The 13,698-nt window shown below is 40.4% G+C and overlaps 1 protein-coding gene across 7 annotated transcripts in view; it reads right to left on the bottom strand.

Annotated features, from left to right (window-relative positions):
- Window positions 1-13,698, bottom strand: part of DYNC1I1 (dynein cytoplasmic 1 intermediate chain 1) — a 190,660-nt gene that overhangs the window by 40,484 nt on the left and 136,478 nt on the right. For all 7 annotated transcript variants that reach the window (XM_030492458.1, XM_030492475.1, XM_030492494.1 and 4 more), the window contains 4 exons: window positions 10,435-10,581; window positions 6,074-6,187; window positions 3,311-3,444; window positions 537-681 (listed from right to left, as the gene is read on the bottom strand). In XM_030492458.1, the coding sequence (XP_030348318.1) occupies window positions 537-681; window positions 3,311-3,444; window positions 6,074-6,187; window positions 10,435-10,581 (540 nt within the window). The remainder of the gene's footprint in view (window positions 1-536; window positions 682-3,310; window positions 3,445-6,073; window positions 6,188-10,434; window positions 10,582-13,698) is intronic.

Raw genomic sequence — 13,698 nt, 5'->3', positions numbered from 1 at the left:
CATGTATTTCCTCCCTGCTTCCAGCCATCAGTGTCTGATGTCATTGGGACAATTTATACTTTCTGGCTATCACAACCTCCTACGGCAATGCATTTCACAAGTGGTATTGATTGCATTAAGTCGTACGTGTGCTTCCCCTATTGCTTCATCAGAAGAAAGTGTTCCTGCTGCTGCACCATCACGGTGCATAGTATCAGCCTTGCAATTTAGTCTGCACAGGGAGTGCTGGATGGATTGTTTGATGCCTTGCAGTGCAAGACATCCTAATCTCCTTGCCTAGCGAAATTGCTCAGCACCAAGGTTAATACTGAAGTGCAGGCCAGCTGAAGCTACCTTTAAAGGGCAGGGTACACTCCAGAGTAAATATGGTTGACACAGATATATATTTTACTTATAACTTTATCACTACGCCTATTGTAAGCACAGCTTTTCTTTAATTGATTCTTAGGATTTCCTATAGATAATATTGAAATATTTCTAACAACAGAATTTTCACAAGCAGCATTACCCATTCCACCCCTGCATGGATTTCTCACCTTTGTGGTCCACAACTTGACTGTCCAGTCAAATGATGATGTGACAAAGAGATGGGAAAAGTCAATTGGACCCACTGCCATGTGACAGTTGATTCCTGTGACGGGTCCTTGGTGGCCTTCAAAAATTTCACCAATGCCAGCTTTACTGCAGGAAGAAGAGACATTTGCATTCAGTGAGTGATATAACATCTGGTGATTTAACATAATTTTTCTTTACTCGTAGCTTCCTATTTCCTTTTAAAGTTCCACTTAATCTGCAAATCTCTCTCCTTTCAGGAAGGCCTTTGCCTGAAGAGGTTTACTCCTTTGGGCACAATTAATGATCAGAATCCAGCACAGGGGGACATTCTCTTACTTCTGAAGACTTGCCTTACTCAGTTTTACATACACTGTCTACTACTGAGCTTGAAATAACATTTATGTATAATCATAAAATAATTCTAAATTATAATTATACTATCGCTTATGCCTGTGAGTAAGCCATTATCACTAGGAATAACCATTAAAATAAAAATGCAAATATGTTAATGACTTATCATGAGCAATTCTTTTTCTCTTACACATCTAAAATAACTTTCCACAGCAGTCGATCAAGTCACTAGGAAGAAAATCCTTTTTCACAAAAAGAGAAGGAACTGTTCCTGTGATCAGGTATCATAGAGTCATTACTCTGAAGAAGGGGAGATGTGCATTTCATCAGCCTGAGGCTAGAATAGCTATTAGGAAGGAAAAATACAACGCTGTGTAAGAGACAATGTGCACAGTTTTCTTCTTCCTGGAAGCAAATGACGCCAGATCAGTTGTCAGTGCTGTCTCACAGTGTATACAGAAAGGGGAATCACGAAATTACTCTTTTACTTACATTATATAAAAATTGCCAGTGAAAGAAAATACATTAAGAATAGCCACAGCTCTGACAAGGCTTCCAGTCCTGTGCCAGTGTGAGTACAGCTTGCCCAAAGAGACGAGGAGCTGCACTGGAGGAAATTGGTCCCTTCACCTCTCTTGTTGACCACCATCACAGTGTGGCCTCACTTAGGCTTCCCTACCAGACCCTGCCGCTTGTGCTGGAGCAGGGACTAAGCTCTGCAGTGCCTCTGCAGTGCTGGGTACAAAGCACACCTCTTATTTTATCCCCACCTGTCTGCCGTGTAGTTGGCAGGATAAGGGGAGTTCTGGAGCACTGAGGACACCTTGGGTGTCTGCTGTGCTTTGACACACCTTTTTCCAGAATAACATACAGCTCCACTGTGCTGGGCTGAAGGACACAGGAGCCTCTGGAAATAAAATGGGGATGATAGCACAAAGACAGGCAGAAGCAGAAAAGGAGTGCGTTTTTTGAGGGTCAGCTGAAGGTTTGCTGGAAAGTTGTGCTAACAAGAGGATCTGACACCTTCCTCATCTTGTGAGGAACAAACCAAGCATGTCTGAAAGATCAGAAGTGAGAAATGCCCTCGGACATGCTTCGTTTATCCTAGCAGCCTAAGACTAATTCAAACCATCAGTTGGCACACAGACTGTAAGTATGCCTAAATAGACACAATTTTTCAATACTGTCAGTGGTCAGGCTAAAATAAAAATAGTTTAAAATAAAAATTGTATGAAACAAAATATATGTAAAACTTTTATACAATATTAGGAGTGTGTAATAGAAGCCTTACAATCTTAGACCAGTGTATTGATGTGTATTTGGTCAACAGAAACACAGAGTATGACAAAATATGAATTCAGAGAATATTGCAAACTATTGGTGGGGTGAGCTTTAAATCTATCAGTGAATAAAGTTTCTTTACAAAAGCCTTTCAAGTATTGCAGAGGATGAAGCTACTACCAGAAACTAACAGAGCACTCTAGCATCCTGAAGATTTACAGGGTACAAAATATGGAACTTGCAGTATTAAACTACAACCTGGGTTGTGCGAGGAAGGGATATGACCTCCATGTGTGTGCGAGCACAGGGTACCAGTCCTGGCAGCCAGAGGTCAGCCAGAGCTTGTGTACCTGTGTGGCACACTGCAGGTACATCCCTGTTAGGAAATAAATCAGATTGAGGGCAAACAATGTGGCATGGCTCCTAGCTGTACAGCAAAACCCTCTCGCCCTCCTGGAGAGGGTGGGCATGTCCAAACTGCCCACTGAGACCAGGGGCTAGCAGGACTCAGTATCTAGCCTTGCTGCGCAGACACAGCCTACAGAGCTGCGTGGGAATACCTGGCACTGGATGGCCATGCACTGGGACATGCATGCTCTGTTACTCACATGCACGTGTGACCATGGTGGCTTTTCTCTGATATATGCCTGTGGAGACTGAAAATGGAGCTGAGGATGGTAAAAAATAAAGCAGATTGCCATCTCTTATGAGCAGTTTGGGCCCGATTACCCTGCAACAAAACTGTCTTCTAGGGCCTCATATGACCTGTCCAGGCATAGATACCTACACGTCCATTAGCTGTCTAGACCTCCATCTCACCTCATGGGCAAGAAAGAGACATTTCTGAGGTACCTGTCATCTCTTCTTCAGGCAGATGTCTGAAAAAGGTAAAGGAAAGGAAATCTAGGAGTAGTCGCCCTCCACCAACTATGCAGGGAGCAGTATAACAGGCTGTATAGCACAAATGCTCAAAGTCAAGTGACTCCTGTCCTAGCCATGTGAAGTAGAACAGTACAGACACTGTTGATCCATGAGAAAAAACATGAAACACTCTCCATACACACTTGGCTATTTCATGCCAACACAGGTACACAATATCAAAGTACAAAATGCTGAACATCACCTTCCATGACGACAGGCTGTGTAGACTGTTCCCTCTTCACTGCCAACAACAAAGTTATTGACATCTCCGGTTGGGAAAGCCATTCCTGTAACCGCCACTGGTTTGGACTTATTGTAAACCAGCTCCATGCTCTCCTACCAAAACAGGTCTTTGTTATTATTCTGCAATTTTGTTATTATTCTTCAACCATCCTTTTGATTGGCTGTTTTTTCCTGCTGTCCCCACCTCTGTCTGTCACACATTTGAGAGTGGCTGAAAGGCACTGGTCTTTGCTACATCATCTTAATTCAGGCAGAGATGACAGGTGAGAATTTAAAATCTAATGGTGCAGAAATTAAAGATAATACCTTAATGCTTACACTTGCCAGCCCCAGGCTCTAATAAAACATACAATACCCTTCTATTTACGAACATTTCTGAAATCAGTTGTCCATCAAGAAACACATGTAATAGCCTGTGTATTTTGCACCTGAGGCATTTATCAGACTGTGCCATTTGTCCCTTTGCAGAACAAAATTAAAAAGTTGGGGTCCTCACTTCCATCTTTCTAAGCATTGCTTTTCAGGGATTTTCTGAAGTAACCATAAACACTCCCTCTGGACTCCACCATCAAGCTATCAACCAGCAAGCTTTTTATTTTTCTCATTTGGTAGCTACATTTCAAAGTAAATCAGCGTGCCGATTTTTGCTATTGCAAGTACAACCAGCATGAACAGATTGTGGCCATTGCAAGATGAGTATGCTTTGAGCAGATTTTGCACAACTTTTTGGTTGTTCAGCCTAAATGCTGTAATCTGAGAACCCACAAAGGGGCTGAATGATTTAGCAATTTTCATTTTTAGCTATTTAAGTGGGTATGTTTTCTATGTTTAAAATGTCTAAGCTGCTGTTCTTCTAGGGCCAAAACCTGTAGTGTTTTTCTCAGAAGGTCTTTTTGCTGTAGCTAAGGAAAGCAGGCATCCCTGTGAGAGGGCTGCAAATCCATAAAGAAATACTTCTGCTTGGTTTATACTTTTCTTTGAAATACATTTGGTTCTACTAAAAATAAGCAAAACTAGATCTGGTAAATGCATTGGCAGAGCACCTGTGGACCATACATTTCTGTGAAAAACTTGTGGGGTAAGATCATCATTTAGTGTATTTGTGGAGACACGGCCAAATACTGTGGTGGACTCTCTCCTTCCAGTGCCTACACCATGGCTGTATGGCTGTACATGAGTGCTCTGGATCAGTGTCTTTGGAAAGTTTCAGACTGACACACATCAGCAACACTCTACTCCTCCCAATTTAAAGCTATGGCTTGACGTCAAATCCTGTGCCTTCATCACCATGATCCATGCGCCAAACTTCAGTGTAATGTGGGGTGTGTTCCCATCCTTGTTGAAAGCCAGTTTGGAGCAGAGAAATTCCATCTGAGTGATGAAGTACTGGAACTGAGATGTTCACAAATCTCTGCTTCAGAATTTAGTATTTCAGTAAGTGAATACATAAAGGTGGGATTTATCTTCTTGTTTTTTAACTGAGAAATTGGGGAAGGGATTCAGGTGCCTAAACATAGATGTCTGGGGCATTTTAGATGCCTTTACTTCTATTCCAGAAGAGCATTCGTTTCCATACTGTTGCCTTAGATGAACACAATCTAACTTTGAAGTTGGCCTCAATTTGAATAGGAGAGTAGATGGGATGAATTCCAGAAGCCCCTTCCATCCCAAGATTTGACAGTTCTGTACCCTAGGGTGGGTATCTGAAATGGTATTTTACATTGGGCTTGGAGAGTCGTCCTCCAGAAGCGCACAGTCTCTCTACATTAACTGTAAAGGGAACTAAAATTACTAGCTTAGACTTGACATTGACCTAGCTTCTAGATGGCTAAGTTTAGGATAGAGGAGTCCCACCTCCTGTATAAACACTGAAAAGTAAATAATTCAATAGTAATTGCACATTAATGCATGATTAATGGATGATTAATGGAATCATGAAGAGGAGTTTCTATGCAGCATTTTGAAACAAGATCAAGTCCCAGGATGCTTAGTAAAAATTATATGATTTTTTTTTTCCCAAGAAATTACATATAAAAAATGAATGATGTGTTAGAATACAAAATGTACTACTCCAGAAGAAAACACTTAAAAGATGCTTTCAATTGGCCTTTTTCAGCATCAAATTCTTTGTTTAGTTTTCATTATTATAATCACTAGTGGTTTGGACAATTTTCCTGGGTTTCCTTTCATTTCTGATACAAAGCGGGGACTGGTGGGGTGTGTGTGTAAGAAGACAATGGTAGCAAACATTCCAGAGGGGGGAAATCAGTTCTAAAACTTTTGATTTACATTGTTTGTTCCTTTGGCTACTGAAGGCAAGCAGCAAAGTAAGCTTTCTGGCTGTACCTTGGAAACCCATAGTGCCTAGGGTGTGTTCAGCAACAGTGCAATCTAGTCTGTATTTGTTAAACAATGCTGTAGAGTAAGTACAATTTATACCACAGGCGACTTCTGTAATTACCATGATTTAAAATGGATTATTTCATTTTCACTTGAAACTGACCTATGTATTAATGTATTACAATAATTACATGATTTGTGGTAAAGGAAATGGGCTTTGGCTCTTAGCAGAGACTGCTGGAAGCAAGCTGTACTCTTTCAAGTGCATCCACTGGTTTTAGTTTGTATAGGACATGAGGTTTTGGCTTTTAGGTTCCATTAAGCAGGTATCCTGCTTTACTGACTGTGCTTTTTTTCCCTGTATAGGTGAAAACAAACCCACCTGTGGAGTTGAGAGCATGTCCAGGCTCCAGGAGCACATTTTGCCATCTGTAGAGACGGTAATGAGATTGTGTGCATTCTGTGTTCCAACTACATTCACACAATACACGGGATGCTGAAAACACATAAACACTGGAAATCAGAGAGCCATTCTCGCATTGTCACAAACAGATTACTAATGTCATATGTTATTTTAAAAAATGATGTAGTCACATAATGCCTGGAAAATACAGGAGTCCGCTTTTGCCAGATAGGAATTGTTTTTTATTGTGGGGTTTTTTTTAGATTTAAATTTAAGAGGTACGTTATGGAGGTGGAAATGTTTTCAAAGTTTCATTTTCCTCATAATAAAACGACCCAGCTGAGTAATGCTGTGAAAATACTGAATTATGTGCGTGAGATTTCACCCACAGGGACATATATCATTCTACTGATGGCTTTTGACACTGAAAATAGCTGGCAAAAAGAGGCAAATGGTCCAAATGGAATGAGAATGAAAATGAAAATGAAAACTTTATTCAAGAAAACAGCTGCATAAAACTTGAACTTTTCCAGAATTTGGCTTGCATGCTTAACATTTGCAAATGTACTCCAGTTGAAAAACATGAAGAAGTCCATCAGCATTTTCCAGCACTGGCCAATATACCTTTTTAAATCTGTCATTATAAATGTGCAGTGACTAAATTTAGGGTGTTACACCTGGTTCGCCATAGCATAGTCATTGCTTGGAGGCTGAATTCCACTTCAAATGCAATAACAAAACTTGGCCTGTTCCTTTTCTGAAGAATCTGGTAATATTTGGAGCCTAAAGTGTCATCTGATATCTGATGGTGACATATGAGGGATGGTTCAAGTTCAGCAATCTCCAGAGTGAAAAATCGGTCAGACTGAACAATAAGATTTAATTTCTTTTGACCAGCACAAATGATCCTGCTGAATTAAGGGAGGTCATATACACAAGTCAAGCAAAGAAATATTGTATTTATCTGCCTCTTTTGCCGATGAATAGAAGACCTGTGTCTCCAGGAAGAAAACATACTTTTCACTAATACTTTCCATATTTAAAGAAAATTAGGACCAACTTAACAAGAGATCCCCATAGAGCTTCTAAGCCAACTCCGTGTAGGGTTAGAAACCTAGCATTTGCTCCTACTGAAAGGAATGGCTGAACTGCCACTTATTTTAGCCTACTTTAAGATCCAGCTGCAGGTCACCTACCCAGTCAGTAGGGAAAAGCAGAAATCTTCAAAGCACTGGAAAGCTCTGAGGCTTGATACCTGAGCAGACCCATTAAATGTTGCCTCCCTAAGTGCAAAAAGGGCAGCATCTCAAAACACAGTGTGTGTGCGCACCCACAACAAAGACAGACTCGGCAATTGCTGCTGAAATGGTACCTTGTGCTCAGAGGCCACCTGTACGCACCAAGTCGCAAGGTCCATTTTGATGCTGATTTTTTACTTTCTCTCAAGCTTGTCAGGCACCTTGTTTCCCCCGGATCATCAAATGGACCCCGCATCTGTTCCCTCACACTATTACCCTTATATGATGGACCTTCTTGATGCTTAGTGGTGAGCTAATGAGCCCAGTGCTAAACATGATTAGCACATACTGATGTGTGAAATAAGCATAGGCCTATTTTTTCATGGGTGTTTGACCTCCAGAAGTCCAAGCAGACAGGGACAGTGTGGGTAGGAGGAAGCTAAAGCAAGCAGTGGCGTATCTAGAATATTTAGGCTTGAAGGAGAAAGCAAGTCCTGTCTTTCCAGCAGCACCCCAGTGTGCCATGTCTGGCTTTAATCAGGGCTACCAGCCATCAATTTCATGCACAATAAAACTCACTACAGAAATGAAAAGACGTAAGGAAAATGGATGAGAAAGACAACCAAGTGTACATAGAAGAAAGTCTAAACAGGCTACTTCCTTTCAAAGGGTTGCTGCCAGCTTGCTTTTATTTATTTTGGAAATTAAATCATCATGCAAAAGGATTTTGTCTTAATTAAAATTTCCTGTTGTCCCAAGTGCAGATGTGTGGTGGGTGTGAAAGGAAATTAGTGAGTAAGCTGCGGGTAGAATTCTCTTCCCTGGTGAATCCAGGCGGCAATCAGTGACACTAAACTTCGGGAAGGTTTAAGCCAGTGATAACAACACACTTTATCTGTTTCAAATAAACTAAGTGAGAGAAATAACAGAGAAAAATCCTTTTTTCTTATATGGCACAAGTTCAAATTTAAAAACGAATATTCAACTCATGTATGTAGCAGTACATAAAGTAATACTGCTACAGTAGAGTTGTCTTAATTTAATTCTTTTTTCTTTTTTTTTTCTTGGTAGTGAGGATTCAAGCCAGCCTTTTGCAACCAAGACTTCATTTACATTTTACGTGATTCTCATATATGAACATAAAGTAAGCACTCTTTTATTGTAAAATCTGATCACTCCTTAAAAACATCATGCTTCCTCATGTTAGACTGTGTAAACACTTATTTATACCAATCCATGACAGCACATAAAGTGCCCATCCACAACTGAAAGTCATTTATTTACATTTGTTAAAAGCAAAACATCACATATTGTTCTATTGCAATAATAAGACTAGTTTAATATATAATTCCAAGAGGGACAATTTTGTCTTAAACGTTTTGTGAGTGTAAACAAATTACTTCCCATTAATCTTTTCTTTTCCACTAGATTTTGAGTCCCAGTTGTTCAATTTTCAGTGATAGTCTGCTTCTTGCCACCAGTTTTCTGGTCTGCTACATCTCTAAATTGCACTTCCAAGAGAGACTGTTTCTTTTCATGCAGATTGAACGTTACTGGCGACAAAATGAGCAAAAACATTAGGGAAATGAAAAGCAATATTGAAGTTGCAACCCATGGCACAGATCATTAGATTATTACATCAACATTCATGATAGTGGAAATTTAGGGAACAATATTTGTACTGCCTGGCCTACTAAGCATGTCTGTGCACACCTGTCATTTTTTAATATAAGCGACTTGCTATCATAATACTGGCCCCATGCTGAATCTTTTGCATTAATTCACATGGTATGGCTTCTAGAGTTGTCTTTTAACTTCAAGGATTATGTTGTCACAGCCAACTAAAAGCTGAACCTTGATCTGCAAATTCCAAAGATAAGAATCGTAGGATTGTAAAAGCTGGAGGTGCAAAAGACCTATCACTTAATCTGATCCTTCTCTCTGCTATAACAAGATTATTATCTTATCTCTCAGAGTGCTTTGTGAAGTTCAGTTTCTTATGTTTCAGGAAATCTGCCTTTCTCTGCGTTCTTATATCATACTATTACATTATTCTCCTGTGTTTAGCCTGTATTTTCTTTTCTACTTCCCACTCAGGAATGGTCCCAAGCCCACTCCCAATATGGGATGTTCTTACCATCCACAGAGTACACCTTCCAGCTCTTATGAAAAGGCCACCTGAGCCCAACCTCTGGAATAGAATAGCTCAAGAATGCATAACATCTTAGTACAGGATGGACTGGAGGTCAGTGCCATAGCAGAGTGAGGACACTTTAGCAGGCAATCCAGGCTTGTCTCTTCCTCCACAGCACAATATGAGTACTTTGCAATGTAAGAGAGTCATCTACCACAGACATCATCTTTGTGGCACAGAGAAACTCTCTTCCTTCTCAGGCATTTTGTGTTGCTGCTCTGCCTGTATGTCTCCCAGACATCACCAGAGCCCTGTGCCACCATCACTATATCTGCAAGTATTAGCGTGTAACAGCAAAATGCTCTTCCACATCATTTAATTGAAACAAGCTCCCCCTCATTGTGCAAGCTCTGCCCTACGGCCCTGTCTGGATTAGGAAACCATGGCAGATATGTATGCATTGCTGTATTGGAAAACAGAAGCAAACTGCCCCACTCTTCTTGAGGGTACCAGTGTCTACTTACACTGAGACCACTGTAGGTGCCTGATCTTTTTCAAAAGAGAAACTTGTGTACAAGACAACAATAAATGTTTCGAACTGCCTACTGTGCTGGACTGACAGACACACAGTCCCTATATTAACCTGGCTCTCTTTACAGGCAATGAAGAGCAAGAGTCACAGTGCCACTGTGCTGGCACAAAGGTGTCTCACTCAAGTGTTGTAATTGATCCTGCTCTCTTTCTTGGAAAGGAGGATAATGTCCTGACCTGACCATATGAAGTGTGATGGTTAAGCACTTACAGGAGGTGGTTGTACATCTCTCTTACCTATTTCTTTCCCTTCAAGTACAACACTTACATTGCCACACACACATCTGTGTGGCAACCATCACTGTAGACACAACTAGACAGTACCCCTTCACTGCTGACCGTTTCCTCGAAATAAAGGAGATGATTTTTATCCTTACCGTGTGAGCAGCAGCAGATAAGGGAGTTCTCTGAACCGGAGTGCGCCTGTGACTGCGATTATCCCACAAGACAATTTGGCCAGAGTATGTTCCACCAACAACGAGGTTTGGGTGAAAGCGGGCAAAACAGACAGACATCACGGAGGACTGGAGTAAAACGGATAGAGGAGGAGAGAGGATTTACAAGGGTCAATCACCTTCAATTTTTTCCTTAAGGAAGCATATTGTAATTATCATTTTGTATTTTAGAAATCGCTGTATGAGCTCTATTCATATTCCTCGCACACCAGAAATTCTGCTAAAGCCAACAGGACACATGCAAAAAGCTAATTTTGACCCTAAAACATGCAGTTCCATTGTTCCTAGGGAAAATATGCACCACAGGGTGAGTTTTAGCATGATCCTAAAAACCTGAGATAACCTCTCCATGACAGTGATGGGAAACTGCTTAATATCATTTCCAAAACTGAGAACTTCAAGTAACCAGGTGCCAGCCCATCAGAGTTTGGCATCCTGACCCATGATTTCCCATCATAGAGAGCTCTTCCCCTATAGCTCCCCTAGCTTTTAACTCTCAAACAATTTGAGGTAAGCTTGTGAGAGACCCTCCAAAGTTAACCTCAAGGTGCATTGCCTTGAGAGCTACTCATTGTTGGATCAGTGACTAATTTCTCTGCTACAGAGAGGTTCCCTTCTAATAGCAGAGCACCTTACACTTTCTCTTATACTGTTAATGCAGAAATGAGTTTTTCCTCATTTTAATGACAGCTGAGTTGCCTTTGTGTGTCTTCTTTAGCTAGGGATGCTGAGGAAACTGGTGTAACAGTTGATCTACATATGTAGTGGAGTGCCCCACAAGCCAGTATGGAGATGGATATCTATGCCAACTACTGCCTTCCAGTCTCTTTAAAATAACATACAACATATGAAGTCCTCAAGGGAACAGTCCCCAGAACCTTCATGTGCCAACAAGCTGCAGTCAAGAGAACAAGCTGTAACTCCTTCAGGTCCTCCATCCTCTTTCTAATGAATTATTTCTTGTATTTGTATAATTGGTCCTGCTATGTCTTTGTTTTATGCATATTGGATAGCAAAAGTTACAGCATTCATATAATTTCCTGAGAATTCACTTACTAATAAAGACAGTTTGCTAACAGAAGCAAATGTCTTTTTTTCATGGGCAGTTTTAGTGATGCTTACGAGCCACATAGCAAGACTTAAACTGCTGCAGCAATTACAGTCAGAAAGTTAAATTCACTGTTAGTGGTTATATTCTTAAAAATTCATTTTTTTGCTGTTTCCAATGAATTTTTATAACAAATCTTTGTTACAGTTTAATGACTGGGTATTTTGAAGTGGTAATGTTCTTATGTGTGAACCCATTTTACTCAATGACAAAGGGTTAACTAAATTACTATATTTCGGACACATAGAAAGCATTGCAGACATTTAAGTAAACTTTGTTGAATTGGAAACATTGGAGCTGCCAAGCTGAAGTAGTCCCAGTGTCTACCTAGCTGACAACCCTGTCCCTGGCAGGAACGGATGGAGTTTTAAAGACTTTGAAGTGGGTAGATGTGTTAGTCATCTTTCCTTCCTGCTGTTGCTCCTCATCCGGATTTCTAGTGGCTAGAGACTGGTTTGAACTTTCACACCAGAGATTTAAAACCCTTCTGATAGGGCCTGAATTAATTATGCTAACTCTCAATATTTATAACTAGGTTAATAAGAATAAAGCAAAATGTGAAGTTTAAATAGTTTTTACAGAATTCATGTGGCTGCCTGCTATCTATTGTTTAAAGCCAGATTACATGCTAAATTAACTCAACAGACATACTTACAGCACACAGCAGTATATTCAATACTGTTTTGGTTTTTTTTTCTTTTGGCCTAGTAAGATCACAAAGACAATGAAATAAGCTGCCACTACCTTTTTTCTTCCCCGTTCTCTCTGGATTCTCTTGGCTGTTCACTTGACATCTTTGATCCCTTCCCTTCTTGACTAAAGCTTTTGCTGATGACTAGATGATTAGTATACATAATTGCCCATCTTAGTCCATATCTATGTAAGTGCTTGAGCATGGTAATTACGCTATGGTCAGTCGTGGCAACAAAAGGTAGCTTCCAAACACTGTTTCCAAAGGACCTATTAGCTTTACAGATAAGACACCCCACTTTTGAGTAGCAGGACTTTGGAACTGCTAAGAGGAGCTTAAAACTCAGCTACAATGCAGCTGCCATCCGGTTTCCACAGATCCTCCATACGTTATAATTAAAATGATCCTACAGCACATGTTCTATGTTTTATCTCTTTGTTTAATGGCTTCGTGAGTTGTTTTAATCATCCCTTCTCATTCCTTATAACTAAGCTGACAGATATTCTTACATGAAGTGAAATAGACAGATGATTTTAAAATAGTACAGCTCCACCACTGTGTACACCCTGCAGCAGCTACAAGGCTCCACATGTATTTTAAGAAACCCCAGTTCAAACAGTCAATCCACAACAAAGTTCTCAGTTTGTCCGAAACAAACTTGAGTGACTCTGAAGCAGGGCAAAGAAGCCAAGTGGACAGTGTATTTTTAAATGTTGTGTTTTCATGGTTAGCATGTTTTTGAATTCAGAATGCCAGAACACAGTTGAATGGTCAGGATATAAACTGCTAAAATGTGTTTTTCATAAAGTTCAAAAATAACCTACAGACGTGACACGGACTTAAGCCCTCCGCACTGCTTCCAGTTTTACGTATTGCTCCAAAGCAACTTGCATTCTTCAACTGGTGAAATTTTCACATCCTTGTAATTATGTCAATATTATTTTTCTACTGAGAAAAAACTTCTGTCAAATATTAGATTTTCACTATTTAAGGACTCCACTCCAGAGCACTTAATATAGTGATTATTTTCTTAAAGTTAATGGCAGTACTCAGATGAGTAAAGGCTGTAAGATCCAGCCCATTCATTTAACAACTTTAAAAGCATTCACTTCTTAGCCTTAATGGGAGAGAGCTGCAGACAGGTCTCCAGTCTGTCTGAACAGCTCTGTGCTCAAGGAGAGCAGCAGAAACCATTCCCTGTAAGCCTCTTCTGCCTCCAGGCTGCCTCTTGTTTGCCGATTCAAGCAGTCTCTTGCTTCTCTAAACAGAGTTTTGCCACCGACTTCAAAGGGGGAGGAACCGGCACATGGTCGGGTTTTAAAATAACAGTGTATTCCCTCTTTGCACTTCTACCACACCTTTCTAGGGAAATCTCACAGCACTTTCC

This window comes from Strigops habroptila, chromosome 1 (genome assembly GCF_004027225.2).
Source record: "Strigops habroptila isolate Jane chromosome 1, bStrHab1.2.pri, whole genome shotgun sequence".
Lineage (NCBI taxonomy): Eukaryota > Metazoa > Chordata > Aves > Psittaciformes > Psittacidae > Strigops > Strigops habroptila.
The sequence above is the reverse complement of the archived record's forward strand: the minus strand, read 5'-3'. Positions and strand labels throughout refer to the sequence as shown.